Source organism: Typopeltis vanoorti, chromosome 20 (assembly GCF_054136105.1).
Source record: "Typopeltis vanoorti isolate ZY-2024b chromosome 20, IOZ_Tvanoo_1.0, whole genome shotgun sequence".
NCBI lineage: Eukaryota > Metazoa > Arthropoda > Arachnida > Uropygi > Thelyphonidae > Typopeltis > Typopeltis vanoorti.
In genome coordinates this window covers 12,276,207-12,299,750 of record NC_143568.1, presented here as the reverse complement: position 1 = coordinate 12,299,750, position 23,544 = coordinate 12,276,207, and the positions used below count along the sequence as shown (strand labels likewise).

Sequence of the window (23,544 nt, the reverse complement as noted above, 5' to 3'; positions counted from 1 at the left end):
ATGATTTCAGGTTGGTATTTGTCTGGTTCAGACCCATCAAATGTGTGCAAAGATGTCTACATGTGTAAGGCATTAGAGAATAGAGATTTGCAAGTTGTCCAACTGTATCAGGCAGACTGCAGACAAGACAATACAAAAGAACAAACAGGTAGATTATTATGTCTGTACATGAATGCTAGGAGTATCAGAAACAAAGGGATAGAGTTTGTTACCTTAGTCAATATGTTGCAACCTCAGATTGCAAGTATTAGTGAGACCTGGCTATCAGAATCAGACCTACTAACTGTTATCAAGTGTCATGGATACAGTATTTTTAGGAAGGATAGAGAGGAGAGAGCGTGCTGCTAATGATTGTAGTACCACTACTAACAATATTTCATGTGGCAATGAGTTTGAAGCTATCTGGTGTGAGTAGGAATCTAACAAGATCAATTACATAGTGGAGTGTTGTTACAGACCTGGTGGATCGATTGCTAGTGATGAAGAAATGCATCACCAAATACAAAAGATGATAACGAAAAGAGTAATCATAATCGTAGACTTTAATTATCCAAATATTGATTCGGTAGCAGTAGAATCTCATGAGAAGAATGAAAATGCATTTATTGAGCTGTTGCGGGACAACTTCCTCAAGTCTGCATGTGACAGAAGGAACTCGGGGGCAAAGAGTGTTAGATTTGATTATAGTGTCAGAAGGCATTTCAGTTAAAGACATAACTATTCTGTCTCTGGCTGGTGACAGTGATCATGTGGTACTCACTTGGGAAATGACTAAGTTTATGAATGTTCCATTCAGAAAAGGTTACATGCTGAACTACAAAGCATATCTAAAAGATAAATGTTGATGAGGAGAGAATGATTTCGGGTTGGTATTCGTCCAGTTCGGACCCATCAAATGTGCGCAAAGATGTCTACATGTGTAAGGCATTAGAGAATAGAGATCTGCAAGTTGTCCAACTGTATCAGGCAGACTGCAGACAAGACAATACAAAAGAACAAACAGGTAGCAAAGCAGGAAATTATAATCAACTGAGGAGTATACTGAGTTCAGTGGAATGGGATCAGTTGCTGGATGGAAAGAATATCGACAGTGCATGGGAAGCATTGAAACAATACTTAAATGATGTGATATCAGAATGTGTCCCTTCGAATTCTATTATTTCGAAGAAAAAATAGAGTATGAATCAAATGGATGTGTAATCTTATTAAGCAAGAGATTCATAAGAAAAGAACAATGTGGAAAGAATACCATATGCATAAGGATGATGTCCGTTATGAACGTTATAAGCAGCAGACTAGAATAGTCACAACTGTTGCACGGAAAGCAAAGTCTGAGTATGAAAAGAAACTGGCTCTGCGTGCTAAACACAACCGACATTTTCTATCGATATGCTACAAGTAAAAGAAAGAATGAATATGAAAGAATAAAATCTTCTAGATCCTAATGGCGTGAGGGGTACAGATGCAGAAGAGATTGTTCAGTTAATGAGTGCCCATTTTGTTAAAAGCTGTCAATCTGGTGTATGCAACATTGAGCTCACTGTTACCTCTTCACTAGATGAAGAACGCAGGTGCATGAGGATGAGGAATTACAGCTGTTTCACAAATTGAATAAGAATTCAGCAATAGGGACTGATGGGATATCAGCAAATGTGCTGATATCCCATTTAGTGTTTAGTTGAACTGGTCATTAATTTGACCAGGCTGTTTATTATGAGTCTCAGAGCAGAGAAGATTCTGCAGGAAAGAAAGGAATATATGGTAATTCCTTTGCACAAGGATGGTGCAAAGACTGATGTATCCAACTATCAACCAAAGACTGATGTATCCAAAATCTTCACCACCACTCTCAGGAGTGGTGGTGAAGATTTTGGAAAAACTGGTAAGAGCTCGTATCCAGAAATGGGTTGATAGTGAATCTTTACTTTGCAACGAACAACTTGGGTTTACTAAGTGAAGGTCATGTTTTAGCAACTTGCTCACATTCTATAACAATGTCACATTGAACTAGACAAGAGGAATGGATACACCATTCCTCGTTAAGATTATTATGATTATTATGATATTATATTATGATATATTATGATTATGATATTATGATACGTTAAGATTTTGCTAAGGCTTTTGACAGAATACAGCATGGTAGATTTTTGCATAAATTGGAGAAAATTGGTTTGGGTTATACAATATTAGCATGAATAAGAGGATGGCTGACTGACAGATATCAAAAACTGGTATACGGGGGATCTGAGTCTGCAAGGGTTATGGTAACAAGTGGTGTACAACAAGGATCATTGCTTGGTCCACTGTTATTCAATCTGTACATTAATGATATTGGGAAGGACTTGACAAGCAACATACAGCTATTTGCTGATGATGCAAAGATAGGTAGGGTAATCATGAATGCTGCTGATATGCAGTACTTGCAGCATGATTTGAATAGGCTGGAATTGTGGGCATGGGAAAATGGGTGGCAGTTCAATGTCAGTAAACGAAAAGTCATTCATTTTGGTATGATTAGATATCCAATGTCGTATTATATTGGTGGGATTATGCTAGAAGAAACTGATGAAGCTAGGGATCTTGGGGTGTTAATAGACAGGAAGTTGAAGTTCAGGGGCTATATGCAAAGACTGCAAATACAACTCAAAAGATAATTTGAATGCTGAAATGTAAAGATAAGGATGTCATTTTGCCCCTTTACAAGGCCTTGATATGATCTCACTTGTACTATTCTGCACAGGTCTGGTCTCCTGGTTTCCATTGTGATTCTGATATATTGGAATAGAGTACAAAGGAGAGTGTTAAAAATGATAAGAGGATTGTGGAATACTGATTATAAGGACAGATTGAGAAAGACGCAGACACTAGCAAACAGGAGAAAGAGGGGAGATATGATTGAGACTTACAAACTTCTAAAAGGGTCATACAGGATTTCAATTGATGGAATTTTTCAATTTAATGAGAGTGGGGAAAGGACAAGAGGGCATCCTTGGAAGCTGAGAATGAAGGTCGCTAAGAAGTGGTGAGGGCTAGATTTTTCTCTCAGAGGGTGGTGCGTGATTTGAATGGATTGCCACTCGTTGCAAAGTAAAGATTCACTGTCAACCCATTTCTGAATGCGAGCTCTGACCAATTTTTCCAAAATCTTCACCACCACTCCTGAGATACTAATTGGTCGATATTTGGATACATCCAGTCTTTGCACCACCCTTGTGCAATGGAATTACCATACATTCCTTCCATTCCTGCAGAATCTTCCCTATTCTGAGACTCATATTAAACAGCCTGGTCAAAGGAATGACCAATTCAGCTGAACACTAAATGCTGATATCCCATCAGTCCCTATTGCTGAATTCTTATTCAATTTGTGAAACAGCTGTAATACCTCATCCTCATACACCTGCGTTTCTTCATCTAGTGAAGAGGTAACAGTGAGCTCAATGTTGCGTACACTAGATTGATTATTCTTTTCATGCTCATCTTGTCTATTTGGTGATACAGTTCTTAATCACTAGCAACTGATCCACCAGGTCTGTAATGGGAAGCAACACCCCACTATGTAATCGATCTTGTTAGATTCAACCTCACACCAGATGGCTTCAAAATCACTGCCACATGAAATACTGTTAGTAGTAGTAAAAATCACAGCCTGGCTACAAGGTTTCGAAGGAGTGTGTAACACTTTTACTATGTGACAATGCTTCTGGAGATTACAAGATGCAGCCTCTCTTTATTTATTGTTCACAAAATCCTCGCCCGCTTAGAAGTTTAGATAAAAATTTTCTCCCTGTTCATTGGAGATTCAATAGAAAAGCTCTTTGTCCTGAAGCTGAAAGGTAATGCAAGTCATTAAATCTTGATTTTAAAATCTTGTTGATATTAGATAATGCACCTAGTAATCCAACAGCACTGAATGATTTGTGTGAAAATGTAAAAGTTATTTATTTACCATCTAATACTACTTCCATCATCCAGTCAATGGATCAAGGTGTAATCGCATCCTCTAAGGCATATTACCTACGAAGAACTTTTTCACAAGCAATAGAAAAGACTACAGGAGATGAAGCTATGACTTTGACAGAATTCTGGAAGGCATTCAATATCAAAAATTGCAATGAGAATGTTAAGGAAGCATGGAGTGAAGTAACGTCTAGCAACCTGAGAGTGACGCGCAAAAGATTATTCCTCATTGTGCAAATGATTTTAAAGGATTTGAAAATGAAGTAACCCGTGTTATCAATGACATAACTAAACTTGGCTTCGATCTAGGACTAAAAGAAATTGAAAAAGGTGATGTTCAGGACCTGCTTCAGTCACATGATAAAGAGCTGGATGATGAAGACCTAATTAACCTCGAGAGAGAACGTGCTTACGATGCTCAAATCGATGATAATGATGAACAAATTGACATGCACCAAAGGAATTTACCCTCAAAGAAATGGACGAAATGTTTAGAATTGCTGAAAATTTTAAAGAAAAAAATCTTGAACGCCGATCCTAATCTCAAGCGATCAATGAAAGTTCGTCAGGAAATTGAAAATTCCATCCGTTGTTACTGAGTTTTATATAAAGAAAAAAGAAAGAAAAAATTCCACCAAACAACTCTACACCAATTTTTATCCCAGAAAGAATAATTGTATGTACTCCTTATATATAAATAAAGATTAAAGAATAATCTTGTTTTTCTAAATGAACCTTCATTTTTTACATAACACGTTTAACACATTTCTCTTTTACTTCATATATAAAATTTAATTAATAGATTTGAAAAACCTTGGCACACGCCGATCACCCATTTTACATGCATTATTTATCCCGATTATCGCAGATTCGATTATTGCGGTATTTTTCGGGCAACAATAACTGCGATAATCGAGGTATTCCTGTATATAAAGAAATCTATGAGAATTAAAACAACTGCAATCTTAAACAAATTCTACTATCAGTTTAGATATATAGAGCAATTATAAGAAGTCATCATACATCATCATGCGTATCAAGGATTTAGGCCTAGCATGGCCTGTTCTGGCCTTAGAAATCATTGTTGAATCGTTTAAGAGGGTGTCCTGGTTTTCTTTTTCCTAATGGCTTGTTTTGGTAATCTTACTGTTTTCATTCTTTGAACGTGTTCCATCCATTTATGTATATATTTTTTAATTTTTTCTATTACTGCTTCTTGGTTTAATTCTTTCATAATGTCTTCATTTCTTTTGTGATCAAAAGATCACAAAAGAAATGAAGAAATGAAAAAAAAAAAAAAAATCACCCTAGCTGGATCTATCCTCTCCTTCTTCTACTTTGAGGAAGATCCACTACTTTAATCTTTCCTATAAGGCATTATCAGCGAACTCTTCTTATTTTATGACCCTTAGAGTACTCGAGGGCTAATGGGGTCTTTTCATTTCTGGCCTTACAACTATATCCCTCTCTATAAACCTTACTATAATTCTTCTATAATCTACTCTTTCCCCCTTCAATATAGCCTATTCCTTCTATGGGTTTAAATTCGGAAGAAGGCTAGTTCAGAAGCCTTAAGGTAGTAGCCCTGCCACTGAACTATTCCATTGTCAGGTGATTCCCCTGACATGGAGAACATAATTCTACTTGTAAGCTGACAGAAAAAGATAATCGGATTGAATCTATGGGAAACGACCCTGGAATGGAAAAGGTAAATTATAGGAAGTCTTAAGTAAAAATATTCACACATTGATTTATAAGTATTTTAACATATATAAATGAAAATCAAAAATTAACTGGTTCCATTATCTATGATTAAAATCTCACTACTTTAGTAATCAAACTGTACACACCTGCCTGTGTAATCGTGCCAGGTTTCTTTCTCCTATTGTGGCTCCAGAAACTGACTGATTTTCATCATTATGTCTTCTCCTGTTACGAATTACATTTTTCTTGTCTTCAGGACACTGAAAATAAAAAAAAAAATTGCTAATACTCGACCAAATTTGTTTTTTAGATTGCATAATAAGGAACTTCAAAAATCATGAACATTTATGCTGGTTTTAGAAAAACCAACTGTGATTATCATTAATGGTGAGAGGATAGGAAAAAATTTACAGAAAAAGCAAAAAAGAGTGAGAGAGTAAAGGTTTAATGCAAGTCTCTTACAAATTTTGCTGAAAGTAAATTGAGAAGGATGAGGATCATAATTCCAAATGAGTCAATGTAGGTTGCATTGGAGGAATGATGAACGTTTTTAGATGTGTGGAGTGAGCGAATTTTACGGACAAAAGGACTGTACATGCCTGATGGATTGCACTTCAATGGATTTGGGTTAGGTGTCTAGAGAAAGTTTTGTTTAGTGAGAGAATGGGCATATAAAATAAAGGAAACCAAAGCTATTAGGGAGGCAGCAGGAAAGCATGTGTGAGATGAGGTAGCCAAATGAGATGGCAGATGGAATTTCTCAAGTGCCTTTGCATCTGAATGAGATACAAGATGTAAAGGCACTTGTGGGCTCCAGGGATAGCAATGCATGGATACTAATGCCGGAAGTATCAAGAAAAGAGTGAAGAATTTTGACTATTTGTTAGCTTGATTTGGCAAAAAATTGCTGGTATCAGGGAGACTTAGTTAACAAAGGAAAATATTGAAAGGAAAGGAATTTATGAAAATAGTCATTTGGCTTTCAATTTATGTTATAAAGGAAAATATTGTTGTGGAGGAAGTACACATAAGTAATACTGTATTTTTTAGAGATAATAGAGAGTACAGGATGGGGGGGGGGGGAGACTAATGACAACAAAAGTAGTCAAAAGTAATAGTTCAGCAGAAATGCAAAGTTGAGGGAGGCAGCATATTTGGAGCTATCTGGTGCAAGATCAAAATCAACAGAACAAAATATATAGCTGATTGATACTATATACTAGGGCTGACATGCATCACCAAATTAGCTCAATGGGCGCAAGATGAGTAAACATTATGAGGGACATCAACTACTGGGACACAGAAAGAGGAAAGGAAATGGAATTTATGCAGCTATGAAAGAATTATCTGCAAAACAACCTGTGATGAAAGGTACAAGGTACCTAAGGTTTGAGACAATTGGATCTAGCAACAGCATCAGAGAATTTGTCCATAACCAAGGTAATATTTAAAAAAATTTCAACAAAGATATATCTGTGAAATTACAAAGGTAGGTGACTATGACAAACTTAGGGAGATACCTTGGAGCAGTAGTATGGCTAAAGAAACTGCAAATGAATACATAGCATCGATAAGCAGCAGCTTCAAAACTAGAAAATGTTATGGAGGGTATATGATGTGTAAGCAGAAAGGTGAGTAGCATGGTAAATGCAAAATCAGATTAGGAGGAAAACTTTGATGAGAAGAACAAGGAAAATTCTAAAGAATTCATTCACTATGTGGCAAGCCAAAGAATAATTATGAAAGGATAAATTTAATGAATGCTGATGGCAAGGATGAAGCAGAAGCAGAAGAAATGGCTTGCCGACTGATCACTTTTTAAGTACAAGGGTGGTTTGAAAAGTTCTCAGCCTAACAATGAAAAACAAATTTATAATTTCAAAATTATTTTTCAACATAATCTCCCTTAAAAACTAATACATTTATTCCAGCAATGCTCCAGTGCCATTATCCTGTCCTTGTAATGGTTATCAGTAAGACCTGCAAAATATCCCTCTACAGCTGCAATCACCTGTTGATTCGAAGGAAAACGCTGACCAGCAAGGAAGAGTTTTAGTTTTGGGAAGAGATAGAAGTCAGAGGGAGCCAAATCTGGGGAATGGGGTGGATGTTCATAGTGCAGACCCTTAATTTTCCCATTGCCAAAACATCTTTTTGGGCAGGTGCATTGTCCTGATGAAAGATGATTTTGTTACCTTCTACAAACCGGGTCTTTTCTCACGAATTTTTTCGTGAGGTTAATAAACAAAATGCCTTTAGCATCCCAAAATACTGATGCCATGACCTTTCCTGCTGATGGAACCAACTTTGTCTTCTTTGGTGCTGAACAACTGGCTTCTGTCCACTGTTTTGACTGCTGCTGGATTCTGGTGTGCAATGGCGAATCCAAGTCTCATCCATAGTAATAAATCAATGCACAAAATCAGTTTTATTCTTATTAAAATGCTCCAAAGCACTGTTCAGAGATTTTCATGCAAGTGCATTTTTGATCTGCTGTGAGCAAGCGCAGCACCCATTTTGCACAAGCTTTTTCACATGCAATTCTTCATGCAAAATATATCCTACATGTTCTTTTGAAATGCCTATAGTCTCAGCAATTTCACGTACTTGGACTCGCTGGTCATCCAAACCATATCGTGCACTTGATCAATAATTTCTGGTGTTGTTACACTTTTTGGACATTCTTCACGTAGATCATCTTCAAGGCTGGTATGGTCATGTTTAAACTCGACAGCCCATTTCTTAATTGTTGAAAATGAAGAGTGCCCATAAACTTTTATGAACTTGGAATGAATTTCTTTTGCCGTTAAACCTTCTTTTACAAACAATTTTATAACTGCACGATACTCAATTTTATCCATTTCAAGGGACACCGACAACATTTTGGCTTCAGACAGCTATATAAAACAAACTACTTGAAAGAATGATTTGCAATTTCACATGGATGCTTATGACAGATGTATCAACTTAGAAAAAGAAAAAATTCTGCCGATAGTGCTGCCGTCTATGGTCGAGAACTTTTCAGACCACCCTCATAATTATTATTATTACGTGACACCTCCAGGGAGTCCAAAGACTCATCAAGGGAGGCCACCTGCTCAACAGGTCTATCTCCAACTACACCAATGCCATCTACCGCCCATTACCACCACTACTATTTTCACAATCACAAACATCCATGCCCACAGCAGGATTCAAACCTGCAGCATTTTGGCTGGAGAGCAGATATGCTAACCACTCAGCCAGCCAGGCTGGCAAAAATTATCATATAGATGGAGATAATGCTGATGTGATAAGGATCAAGGTGAGAATAGCAGCAGATGAACTCAAGGTATTTAGGATATTAAGTAATCTTAAGATGAATACAGTCACAGAATTGAATAAGATATCAGTCTATACATTACAGGAAAGGTGCAAGAGAAATGGCAATGCCCCTAACCACTGTTTAAGTTTCAGGACCTGTAATGCTGACGTAGCAGAAAGAGAATAAAATAGTGCCATTACACATAGGAGGCACCAAAACTAACATTTCAAATTATAGACAAATTAATATCTCATGAATGTTAGGATATTTGACAAGAATGTTACTGTTTGTATTTATGAATGGGTAGATAGGAATATGATGCCCTGTTGGGGGACAGCATGATTTCGTGAAGGGAGCTCTTGTCTTCGTAATTTACTCATACATATAGATATCATTGATTATTTGTAATAGTGCTTCATAGTATAAACAACATATCAAGAGAGAACAAAATGAATTTTTGAACTTAGCATTATTTTGGTGGTTGTCTCCCAGCATCTTCAGGGCACAATTCTAACTGTGGCATGCACAAGAACTGCAGTAAATCATTGTGAAATCTATTCAAATCATAACTGAAACAGGTTCTGTTTCAGTTATGAAACAGGTTCATAAAGTCCTTACATGGCACCCTTTATGGGTCAGATATCAATAAAGTTAATTTGGAGAAGTCAGAGTATCAGGTGTCAGAAAGACTACCTCCCAAATCTTTAACAAATGAATGGGGGAGTGCTTCATAGTTGATGCTGATTCTAAAAGTAGTCTCTCAAACCTGTTGAAACTTCTATATATTATCAATATTTTATCCAATCTAATACTATGTGAAGGAGTATTCAGAGCATGGTCTGCCAATCCCAACTTTCTATACAAATGGTTACAGATGTAACTTTTGTGTTCTTCAAGGCAGAGCACAATTCTAAACTGATGTTGACTGATCTACCAGAGTAGATCAGTTAACATCTACCTTGGACAGTTTTGGACTTGAACTGTCCAAAGCAGGCTAAACATCCAGGATGTGCAAGAGTATGAAGCTGATCTTTAGGAGAATGGATGAAGGTAAGCTAGCTGAATAAGAGGTTTGAAATTGACATGGAGATCATACTTGCAAACTTTGGCTTTCTTTTCTGATGTATCCTTAACATACAGGATAGGAATAGTTTTGCTGTGATCTTGTGTGTTGGTTACAGGAGAGAAGGGGGATGGATGGCTAAAAAGATATTGCGAAGGTACCTGAACTCAGTTTCAAGAGCAGTCATTTGCACAAAGAGCTCTGGCTCAGTGAGTCTGTGTTTTCAGGATACCATTACTGTTGGGAAGGGCGGTGGTGCGATTGCTTATGTAAATACCTTACTGTATGAGTGGTTTTCTGCAAATGGAAAAGGATAATGAAGGAAGTTGTGTCACTAGTGTATCTAGAAAGGAGAGACAATTGTTTTTGCTTTTTCTATAGTGAAGTCTATTTTAGAATGTTGGCTGTTAAGATACTCTGAAAAGTATCTAATATGTCTGAACCATGAGTCTGAATAGCAAACACACATCAACGTAGCAGAGCCAAACTACTGGTTTAAGTGTGACTGTGTTGGGTGCTGGTTTTCAAAATGTTCCATACAGAAGGTGGGGGAAGAAGACAACACTACAGTCCCCTCCAGATGTTTGTGTATTTTTCCTTTCCATAAGAAATACCTGAGTACATGGTTAATCATGGTTAATTTTTAAATTCAGCTTATTATGATTATTAAGCACTAAATACAACTAATATGCCTTTGACAAAGACTCTTGACTTCATTAAACCACATTTCCTCCCTGAATTGAAGAGTCTTGGTCAAAGGCTGTGTTTAGTGCTTAATAATCATAATAAGCTGAATTTGAAAATGGCAATGGACATTTTATAAAACTATCAGACTGGCAGTGCACTTGAAGTAAATTACTCTGGACTGCTGTTACCATTACAAATAAACAAAATTGAACATGTTTTTAGAAAGAATGTTAAATTCAACACAAAAACAAAAATAGAATAGCACGGAACTGTATGGGAACTTTCTAATTTAGGGCTGATTTAAGTTTTGTGTGCAGTATGGTGCATTTGCAAATGTAAATGAGGATTACACTTGAAAGATCAAGTCCAATCCTCAAAGGTTAAGGATCTTCTTGGAATATCTGTAAAGCCACATTTAAATGAGATAAAGCAGCATATTCTGAAGTAGTGAAGGAAATCAAGGCCATGTGGCATTATGTTAAGTGATATCAGGTTAGACCAGTGATTTTTAACCAGTGTGCTGCAAGATTTGTGAAAACAAATAAATTGAAAGAAATAATGTCGTAATTTGTTCGTTGATTTATTACTGTCTGGTCTTCCATCTGCACCTGAAGCTCCCTTATTAATATTTTATGAAACTTACGGTTGGTGAATCAGTTTAAAATTGTGTGTGAATTAGCTTTAATCTTTTGATAAGTGTATTCACAAATAACTTCATTTAATTCTCTTATTTTTAGGTCACTGGTAAGAGCTCTTTTTTTTTTTTTTTTTTTTCATTCAGTTAATTTTATTCAACAGTATTCCTTTAACATGGATAAATTTGTTATAAAAAAACGAATATTTGAAGACAATGAAGAAAGTGAAGCTAGTACGTTGAAAGAAAAAAAAAGAAAGAAGAAAGTGAAGCTAATTTTGTCCAGAACATCAGCAGCTGATACCATATCTAGTACTGGTTCTTCTAAAACTATATTAAAAACTAATGTTCGCCATTACGACAAAAATTATTTATCACTTGGCTTTATTTCCAGTCAAGAAGATCCACCACGTCCTACATGCACAGTTTGTGGCGAAAAATTAGCAAACAATGCTATGGTTCCAAGTAAATTACAAATACATTTACAATCTAATCATTCTCACCTGAGCGAAAAACTGGCTGAATATTTTAAAAGACTTGTACCGGATAAAACTATTCAAGCAAAAATATGGACTAAATTTGTAACTGTGTCCGAAAAAGCCCAAGAAGCCACTTATGCAATCGCAGAAACTGTTGCTAAAAAAATGAAATCTCACACAATTGCAGAATCTGTAATTCTGCCAGCATGCTATAAAATTGTTAATATCATGTTTAGCGAGGAATATGAAAAGGAGATTTTTAAAATTCCTATGTCAGATAACACCATTTATCGACATATTCAGGATTTGGCCAAAGATGCAAGGGGTATCTCACATTAAAGAAGCAGATACATTTGCTATTCAGTTGGATGAATCAACTGATGTAACTGGTAAAGCTCAACTTCTAGCCTTCAGTAGATTTATTTATAAGGAAGATATTATAGAACGGTTTTTATTTTGTCGACCACTCCTGGAAACAACAAAAGGCCAAGATATTTTTGATGTTGTTGATAATTACTTTAATTGCCATAACTTGTCTTGGGATTCTTGCATCAGTATTTGCATGGATAGTGCCCGCTCGATGTCAGGAAATGTAAAAGGATTTGTTACACTGACTCAAAATAAGAATCCTAGAATTATTTTTACACATTGCTTTCTCCACATAGAGGTACTAGCATCAAAATCATTGGTACCTGAGCTTAAAAAAGTACTAGATGAGACTATCAACATTGTCAATTAAATAAAAGCCAGGCCGTTACAATCGAGATTGTTTGCGGCACTACTCCTCAACGGAAGCTTCTTACATGAAGTTATTAATACATACAGAAGTGAGATGGTTGTCTCGTGGACGAGATTTATCAAGAGAGTTTATGAACTAAAAGAGGAAATTCTAATTTTTTTTTACAACTAAACAATTTGAGTTATCAGATTTTCTTAACAACGAGCTTTGGTGCAGTAAGGTTGCATTTCTTGCTGATTTATTTCAATCTTTAAACACACTTAATAAAAGTATGCAGGGAGACTGTGAAAACATTCTTACTTCCAATGACAAAATTAATGCATTCAAGGAAAAACTAATGCTTTTGGAAGAAAGAATCAGAAAAGAAAATGCAGTAAATATATTTGAACTAACAAAAAAAAAAAAAAAACTGAATGAAAATTTAATAGATCTAATTTTACAAACCTTAAGATTACTAAATACAAATATTGAAAAATATTTTCCCTCACTTGACATATCATCCTTCGGTTGGATAAGAGATCCGTTTGTCTTAAGCGCATGTAAATTGGGAAATTTAAAGATTACAGAATAGGACAAATTAACAGATATAAGAAATGACAGAGGTTTAAAATTAAAACATTCAACAATAGATACTACTTCGTTTTGGTTATTTCTAAGAAGTGAATTTCCCAATATTACCAAAAAAGCAATAGAAGTACTTCTTCCATTCTCCACGTCATGTTTGTGCGAATCAAGCTTTTCCGCAATGAATATTATTAAGAACAAAAATAGATCGTGGCTGGAAGCCTTGGAAGATGATTTAAGAGTATGCCTATCTAAAATTCGACCTCGCACAAAAGACATTCTGAAACAACATCAAGCTCAGGTATCTCATTAAAATTAACTGTAAGTATGTATATTATTTAATACATTTAATATTCATTTGAAAAAATCAATAAAAATTTTTAAAAATAATTTTGAGTATTGTTTTTCTTATTCAAAATGTCAAAAATATAGTTTAAATTTTTTTGGAGCAAAAAGATAAGTAATTACTATTATTAATATCTTGTGTGTGTAAATCAATCAAAATTATGCCTATTTTTTGCCAGATCATCAAAAAAAAATGAAAAGAATATATTTTTAGTGTGCTGCAGAATTTGAATAATTAGTCTAAGTGTGCCACATTATGAAAAAGTTTGAAAATCACTGGGTTAGACTATCTGTTTAAAGGTAAGTGTGGGGTAAGGAGGGTGGGGGGGTTTTCTGCTTCTATTTGAAATCAGCCTTGATTTCAAGAGGTCCATGGAAAAGTCTCCCATTCATAAAATATTCAAAATCAAACTCCAACCAAAGAGCAATCATTTATTATTCATCCAATATCAAAAGAAGATCCTGCAAGATTTAACATTTCCAGAAGACAACTGTTTTAAATATATACAATAACAGATATGAGCCTCTATAGCTCAGTTGGTATCAATAATGCCCTTTGGTTGGAAAGACCAGGGTGGTTTGAATTCCATCCAGGATGCAAAGAACCATTTTCAAAGCTCAGGTTTTTCATCCTACAAAATAGGTAAACCAGAAGAACACATGCAATTTACAGACATAGCAGATAAGATTAACTGTCCTTGACATAATGGATTAGCAGGTTTCTAAATTGCTAAGCTACTTGGCCATGACAGGCAATTGAACTTAAAACATAAAAGTAAAGGAAGATAGGATGGCGTTAGCAGATATAAGATTTCAATAAACTAATGTGCCAGCATTTATGCTCCATATGAAGCTACTAGTTCACATGGCAAAATCAGTAGGTGACTAGTAGTATTAAATCTTTATGACCAATAAATCCAGTGTTAGTTATTTTTATTACATTAGTTTTGTGGTCAAAAATAGCATACTTATCATGACTGATTGTTTAATATGAAATCAATGAAAACATGGCTGCTAATAGTTCTAACAACTCACTATTTATAAATGAATGCAATATTTTAAAAATTTAAGTTTTAAATCTTTGATGTGTTCTTTTAAAAACATTTTATATATATATTCATCAATACTTTTTTGAATAAATTTTTCCCATACCTTTTCAAGAATTGTATCAACATGCCTTCTGAGTGGGTGTCCTATAGGAATACAGTCAGAAACCTGTTGTATTTCCTATGTAAAACATTCAAAAAATACAGTGTGAAGGAAAAGAAATTCAGATGCATTCAAAATAGTTTAACTTTCTGAAAAATACATTCAATAAAACTTCAGTCTGTTTATATTGATACAGTTCTAAAATGTTCATAATGCAATTGACTTTAATAGGTGACCATTATATATTAAACTGCATGCATTAACTTCTTTCAGTCTGTTTAATGATGCAAAGTGTCATATTTGAATTTCTAAACATTTTAGGTTCACTACTTTGGTTCTGTTTGAAACAGATTTGCCAGCATCACCTTTTCTTTCTTTCTTTTTTTTTGTGGACACATTATAACTAGGTAAACAGTTCAGCAATTCAAAAACTTATACTGAATCACTAAAGTTTGCTTTTAACAATAAAAATTGTTCAAATGTTCAGAAATCCCCAAGCACGAATGCCTGCTTGCACTTTATGAGTTCTTTATTGAGTGTAAGAAAGTGGATTAAAAAAATTAAAATATCACATCAAATCAAAAGAAAATATGGGCATGTAGTCATTTAAAATTACTTTTTCTCTAGAAGGCAATTCACCAACTTCTTTACACCTCTGAAAACAAACACATGAATACAGGTCATAAAATTAAGTCACCTTAGTGATTAACACATTTTATAACTAGATGCCCTTCACATAGTATCAATGATAATCCATGAAACTAGTCCAAACTAACTATAAATGTCAATAAAAAACTTTCTGAGTAACATACATACAATTCAACTAATGGCATAAATTTTTTATTATTATTATTTTTTAAATGAGTTTAGTTGGCCAAGTGGATAGCTTCGCTACTCTCCAACCAAAAGCAGGCTGTGGATTTGAATCCCAATGTGGCATGGATATTTGTGAAAGTCTTTGATGACTACTCTGTTTAGTGTAGATATGAAGTAACTTGAAAAGTACCATGCCAATCTCTGGAGGAAGGTATTTCTAAATTTTCTAATGCTTAGCCCTCAGCATTATTAACGTGCTATCAGTTTACAACCTTTTGTGGGTAGAGTTCATATAAAAAATTAAAATTCAGTTGAATGTTAATTCAACTTGGGAACATGCAAAGCAACTAATTCATAATTAGGAGATTAGGTCTATAAGAAGCCACACACACACACACACACACACTAACACGAAAAGAAACTACACCACCAGATATTGAAAATGTGTCCTTCATGGAGCTAACCAGACAATATTTATCATGGCTGTCAAAATGAGTGGACTGGTTTTCCCATTTTGCTAAAAGAAAAAAAAAATTCTGCTATCTCTGTTCAAAACTTAGGACTGCCTAAGAGAGACTAAGAAAATTTAAATGATATTACAAAATTATAAACATTCCACTAACAAAACACTGTAAACTTATAGCAGATTAATATTATGGTTAGTTAAAGGTTAGATAATCTGATATACTTGCTTCAGAAATGAAACAGTACTTTTTCAAGTCACTTGAAACCTCCAATAAGCAGGTGGGAGGAGATCTTATATCAGGTGATTACCTCAACACATTTACAAACATCCAGGCAAAGCAACAATAATAAATTAACGCACAAGTTGAAAAGTATAGATGCAGTCCACTGAGCCATTATGAAACATTCATATTTTCAGCTCTCAAGAAGTTATGCACTGGATAACTCATAGTTATCCAGTGCATAACATCACATTGCATCATCACACACATTCTTACCTCTAGAATATCATCCACCTTTTCCTCAGCTTCACATCTTTCTGTACTTAGCTTTGCTGCTTTAAAATACAGATAATTCACCATGTAGCCTTTTTTTGTTTTATTCCAACAGCTACGAGGTATTTCAACAAGTCCATAACCCAAAAGAAGAACAAGCAGAAAAAGACCCCAGGTATTGCTAGCAGTAATGCAGATAACTTTCAGTTTGGGTCTGAAATAAAATATCACTGTTAGTCAAAGTAATACAACTATTAAGGCTTTTTGTAAATAAAGTATTAACATAAAATAAAGTCTCATAAATAAAAGTGTGAAGAATAGAAATGTTTGAAGGAAGCTAAATGTCCTTAATGTTTCTAGGAGACATTGATTACATTTGGCATAAAGTTTTTCAATTTAAGTTACTTTTCCTGGCTACCTTTTCCCTACTTGTTTTTTTTTTTTTTTAAACTGAGTTTGCAGTATATCCTCAGGCTGCTGACTTCATATGATGACTATTTATCCTTAAACTTCTTGATTATTACTGGAGAAAAATTAGGCTGCACCACCTTTTTTCACCTTCATTTCTCCTTCTATGTATCATGCTCTTCTTCTAATGTGCAAATTCTATCCATGGTTTTGCTCATGATAATGCATTCTGTTTCTTCTTTCAGAAAGCTTGTGCAGAAATAAACAGTTGACTTTCTATGGCAAACTCATTCACAATAAAAAAAACTACTGAAAAGCTCTGCCCCACAAGGTAGCTCTATAAAAGCTCAATAAGTACACAACTACTATGCTATGCTAAAAAATTCACTATAGCAAACTGTCCACTAATAAACCATTCATGTAATAACTACAAATAATACACAAATAATGAAATAACTACAAAAGAAATAACAAAGCTTGCTTTGATATTTCCCCATATTTCCAATCAAAGGCTCAAAAGACTAATATAAAATTTTAATTTATACTGAAGAGTACTTTAAAAGACATACCTGTTTGTATATTTTTGGACGGCAAGGATGGCAAAATATTTGGAGCCAAAGTTGACTGAGCAGTAAGAGATGTGGTAAGAGAATGGTGTTGATAAATAAGACCAATAAACAAGGAAAATAGACTATAAATTTTGAAAATAAAAATATTTAAAAAAATCAAAAGTTAAGGACTAAGAATGAGCAAAAACTAGTGAAATATAAATAGGATCAGCAGCATGATGATAGTGTTGGCCATTTCGTGAGAATCGTCGTCAGATAATAAACAGTGAAAACTGAACCTGATGATTCTCACGGAATGGCCACTGCTCTCAAGTTGGATCAGTCCTGATCAATATTTAAAAAAGCACATATATTTGGTGTTTTCCTGGTTTATGAGTTGTCTTCATTAAATTAGATGCTTTTTTGTATATAACTTCTTAACAAGCGTTTCCAAGGACAATGATGATATCAGCGTAAACCAATAGTTCTTCCCATCCATTTCATTCTCTTTTGTTCACTCTTGTCAATGCTAGTTTGAACATGGTCAGTAAGACAGCTTCTCCTTGGGGAAGTCCAGATTTTATTTCAAATCTGGTGAATGTAACATATTTCCAGTAGGAAACACACATTACAGATGGGGAGGGGGGGTAGCAAATACATAGTTGTCATAGTTATATAAGTTTGTGATATTGTCAAAAAATAAAGAAAAGTCTCATTGCATCCCAAAGTATGATTCAATGTGTACTGTCATATGCATGCTTAAATTTATGTTTCTGTAAAGAAAAAGTAATCTTCCATTTTATTTCATTTCAGGGACTAAGAATGGAATGATAAAGGATAAACTTTTTTTTTTTTTTTTTTTTGCTGGAAAAGAAATAAAATCCATTTGAGATCTAATTCAGATTAACACCCTAACCAGCTATGTCTGCTTACTCATTTACTTAATAATTACATGGATGTAAAATGCTCATATTTCTACCAGTAGAATACTATTGAAATAATATGAATACAAAGCATCATTAATTAATATACAGCTCGTCCAAATGGCTATTCAGGTGGTTGATGTACATGCTATGAAATAAAACATGCTGAAAGAACACTATTTCAGTTCTTTCTCTGTTTAACAATCTTTATTCTGCTCAGAAGATAGAAATTCCATTAATTAGCGACTTATCTAAAATATATATATATTCAACTTTTTTTCATGATTTTTCCAGAGTTACTTCTACAGGGTGTTCGGGATAAATTTGACAGTTTCGTAAGGAAAAAGAAAATCTTCTTTGTATCTATTAAATTTAATGAATTGACAAAAAAACATTACAGGCAGAGTTAATTACAATACTATCAACAAGATTTACTCAAAATAACCACCATTAGCATCGATCACAGCTTCAATTCTGCTTCGGAACCTCGAACAAGCTGATGCTACAGTCTCCCTGGGAAGGGCCGCAAAAACTGTTTTAATTTTATCCATTAACTGGGCTTTTGTATTACTGGAAGTGCAATTGGTGTCTTTTTCAACTGCGCCCCATACAAAATAATCCACGGGGTTAAGGTCTGGGGAGTTTGGAGGCCAAACATTTGGACTGGTGAGGTCGTAGAAATTTTCAGACAACCATTTTTGACTTTTCCCAGAGGTGTGGCAAGGGGCCGAATCCTGCTGCCATACATACGGCCTACCATTGGCTACCCTTGTTATCCAGGGCTTGACTACAGTTAGCAACTCCACGAACAAAGCCCGAATTCCAATGCCAGGGTTCTTCAACACCTGTTCCTGCAGATTTGCGAGGAATTCTGCTGTACGAACGCAATCAGATCGTCTGCTAGGGATCTTTCTTCTTGCTACATCCTCGTAGTCACCATTGCAAGTCTCTAGTTCATGCCTGATTGTTTTTACTGTATTCAGGGAGCATTGGGCAGCAGTCGTAATATCCTTATTTTGATGGCGGGCACGAATCATCATGATACAAGTTATTCTCTTCCATGATTCAGGTGGGTTCCAGCTATCCATCCTTTCTGACATCTTGTATATGAATGAAGAAGGGTCCAAACTTTTAAATGAAGAGAAGTGTGTGTTAATACATGTAACTTAAGGAAAAATATAATTAATTATAAATATGTCAAATTTATCCCGAACACCCTGTATATGCATTGCCAATTTAACATTTTCTTTGAAATTTTTGGAAACGAATAACCACTATTTATGGCATTTCTACTTTCAGTTCCAAGAAGGGAAGGGGGGGGGGGGATTAAATATAGACTTAGACACTTTGTAAAGCATGATGTGGATCAAAATTGAGGAATAGAAAGAAAAGGTTACTATGACATCATTTTTGATAATCTGATTTATTTTAAATGATGCTAAAATAAATACATACCCATCTAAGTCTATTCCAGGCTGTGCTGCTACATATATAAGCAAGACACCAAATATTAGCAAGTATGTACCATAGTAAATAGCATTCTCTACCACTGCGGTCTTTAGTTTACCAAGAACAGAAAAGTTTCCTGCTGTTGAGTATGACTGCATCATTGGCAATATAATCCTATAACAATGTCAGAAATATTTATATATATTTTAACACTAAAAAACAATGGCTGGAAAAAAAAATCTTAATTGTGATATGTTGGTTATACTATCTTTTTGCAATTCTATTTTGAATTCAATTGGTTAATTTTAAATGGTCCTCAGTTTTATTTAAAACATACTTTTCATTCAAGATGATAAAGACTCAACTGTCCCGATTAACAGTTTTCTAACTTTAAGAAACAAGTATTTTAAAAAATTTAGTTTAATCCTTTATCCAAGTGTAAGCAAACAAAGTTTGTGCCTGAAAATATCTTCATGACTGAGGTAAGGTGGTGCAACACCAGGAAACTCCGAGCAAAGGTAAGGTGGACCAAGCTCTCATCACTCCTTGTCTCAGTATCTCCCATAATGTAAAGCACATCTCCTTGCAGACATATATACTGCTATGCATTAAGGGAAGGATCACTACCCAGACCGATTTCGACTTTTATTGAGGTCTCATCAGTGGGAGGCAGACCCAATCTTGGAGATACTAAGGCAGAAGCAATAGAAGAGATCATGTTTACCTATACAAGTTGCCAACAGGTGTACCACCTTATTATTGAAATACTCTGGATTTAGAGAAAGATGTTGGAAGTTGAATCTGCACTTGATTAGACTATAATAAATTTAGTTTAATCCTTTATCCAAGTGTAAGCAAACAAAGTTTCTGCCTGAAAATATCTTCAGGACTGAGGTAAGGTGGTGCAACATCAGGCAACTCCAAGCAAAGGTGGACTAAGCTCTCATCACTTGTCTCAGTATCTCCCATAATGCAAAGCACATCTCCTTGCAGACATGTATATTGCTATACATAATTACCTCTCCTATTGCTTCTGCCTCAGTATCTCCACATTTGGGTCTGCCTCCCGCTGACGAGACCTCAATAAATGTTGAAACCAGTCTGGATATTGACCCTTCCCTTAATGCATAGCAGTATACATTGGTCCATCTTTGCTCGGAGTTGCCTGGTGTTGCACCACCTTACCTCAGTCCTGAAGATATTTTCAGGTGCAAACTTTGTTTGCTTACACTTGGATAAAGGATTAAACTAAATTTATTACAGTCTAGCCAAGTGCAAAATAGACTTCCAAGTATTTTAAACTTCTGTGATGAAAGTTGGAAGTTGTTGCACTTGATTATACTATAAATCAAAGATGCCAAGAAATTATATTCTCAGTTCAATCCTTTATCGAAGCATAAGCAAATAAAGTTTGCACCTGAAGTAATTTCAGGATTGGGCAACTCATATATAGAAGCTAATGACTTCACACCACTTGCCTAGTATCGAATAATGCAAAGCACATGTTTACAGACATGTATAATGCTATGCATTATGGGAAGGGTCACTACCCAGACCAGTTTTGACCTTTATTGAGGTCTCATCAGTGGAAGCCAGATGGATTAAACCAAGAATATAATTTCTTGGCATCTTTAATTTATAGTATAACTAAGTGGAAAAACTTCCAACATCTGTCTCTAATCCAGAGTATCTATACCAATTTTCACCTTTATTGAGGTCTCATCAGTGGAAGCCAGATGGATTAAACCAAGAATATAATTTCTTGGCATCTTTAATTTATAGTATAACTAAGTGGAAAAACTTTCAACATCTGTCTCTAATCCAGAGTATTTTAATAATAAGGTGTGACACCTTTTGGCTACTCGTATATAGAAATATGACCTCTGCATTACTTCAATCTCATATCACTTCTAGATTTCGCTCCCACTGATGAGACCCTAATGTCAAAAATAGTCTAGGTAATGACCCTTCCCATAATGCATAGCATTATACATGTCTGTAAGGATATGTGCTTTGCATTATGAGATATTAAGGCAAGTAATGTGAAGTCATTAGATTCTATGTTGACCAGGCATGAAATTACTTCAGGTGCAAACTTTGTTTGTTTACACTTGGATAAAGGATTAAATCAAGAATATAATTTCCTAGCATCTTTAATTTATTCTATGATGAAAATAGGTTCTGATTAATTATCCGTTATTTGGAAAAGCTTTTAAAATTTCCAACATTCACTATGAAACATAAATAAATAAAAATGAAGTATTAATACCTTTTCATTCCTCGAAGGAACACCATTCTATTAGTCTTAACTTTTGGAAATTGGTAGGCAATCAATATCCAAAATGTTAAGGCCAATTTTCTTATCCACCTTTAATTGTTCCCAGGGTTGAGTGTATTCCTACAGAATGCCCAATAAGAGATAATGTTCTTGATTCGAACTAGTATTTATTTGTATGTAGGCACTCATAAGCATACTCTATGATGCATTTTGACGAGTTGCAGAATTAAAAATTGGAGAAGTTTCTTTTGGAAAAGGGGTGGGGGAATCCTACTCATCTGTAGCTGAGATCAACTAACTATAGGCAGGACTGAAAAGATTTAATAAATGCTCCTCTTGTCAGTGATTAGAATCAAACCTGTAATGGTCTTTCTTAGGTAGACCTAGAGTCATAAAAGTTAGGAGGATAAAAATGGAATTTTTTAAAACTTCAATAAAAGATTTTTATTACTACATTTAGTAATTTACTACCAATTAAACAAATTGAAAATTACTACCAATTTTCAATTTGTCATCATCATCATGCCTATCAAGGATTTAGGCCTAGAGTGGCCTGTTCCAGCCTTGGAAGTCATTGTTGAATCTTTTAAGAGGACGTCCTGGTTTTCTTTTTCCTAATGGTTTGCACTTTTAAGGCTTGTTTTGGTAATTCTTTCTGTTTTCATTCTTTGAACATGTTCTATCCATTTATGTTTATATTTTTTAATTTTTTCTATTACTGATTCCTGGTTTAATTCTCTCATAATTTCTTCATTTCTTTTGTGATCAAATAGAGTATACTTTGCAGTTTTTCTCATAAACTTCATTTCAGCTGTTATTAATCTTTGTTTGTCTTTTTTTTTGGTTTGTTTTATTGTCTAGATTTCACTTCCATACATTAGGACTGGTAGGGCTAATGTATTGTATACTTTGTTTCTTTGAACTAAGTTTGGTTTATATATAGAGTTAATTATACCTGTTATTTTTAAATATTTTGCAATTTTTAGGTTTATATCTTTTTCATTTTCATATGTAATCATACAACCTAGGTAGTTAAATGAATTTACCTGTTCTAAAATCTTGTTATCTATTATTATTTTAGTTCTTACTGGATCTTGTCCTTTTAAAGGAGGCCATAGTTTTTGATTTTTCTGTTGATATTATCATACCATAATCTTTGGCTATCTCATTTAGATTTAAAGTAGCTTTCTGTAAGTTATCTTCAGAATTTGTAATTATTATTTGGTCACCAGCAAAAAGGAGAGTGTTTAAGTTCACAGTAATACCTTGATGGACATTTTTATTCCATTTTATTATTATTTCATTTAGGTAAATATTAAAAAGAGTTGCTGAGAGGGGACATCCCTGTTAGACTCCTTGGTTTATCTCTCTCGTATATGATAGCTCATGATTTAATCTTATTTGTATTTGATTATATTCATATATACTTATGATAGCTTTTAGCATATTATTTTGTATTTACAAGTATTATTTCTGGGAAAACTTCCATGTTACTCCTCTTAAAAACTATTATTTTTATGCTATTTTGCCTG

At 34.5% G+C, this 23,544-nt stretch overlaps 1 protein-coding gene across 1 annotated transcript in view; it reads right to left on the bottom strand.

Moving 5' to 3' along the window:
• The window catches only part of LOC150095239 (G protein-coupled receptor-associated protein LMBRD2), a 218,087-nt gene that overhangs the window by 133,920 nt on the left and 60,623 nt on the right, over nt 1-23,544 (bottom strand). The window contains exons 5-8 of the mRNA XM_090410332.1: nt 19,741-19,908; nt 16,410-16,620; nt 14,635-14,709; nt 5,814-5,927 (exon numbers count right to left, since the gene is read on the bottom strand). Of these exons, the coding sequence (XP_090266458.1) occupies nt 5,814-5,927; nt 14,635-14,709; nt 16,410-16,620; nt 19,741-19,908 (568 nt within the window). The remainder of the gene's footprint in view (nt 1-5,813; nt 5,928-14,634; nt 14,710-16,409; nt 16,621-19,740; nt 19,909-23,544) is intronic.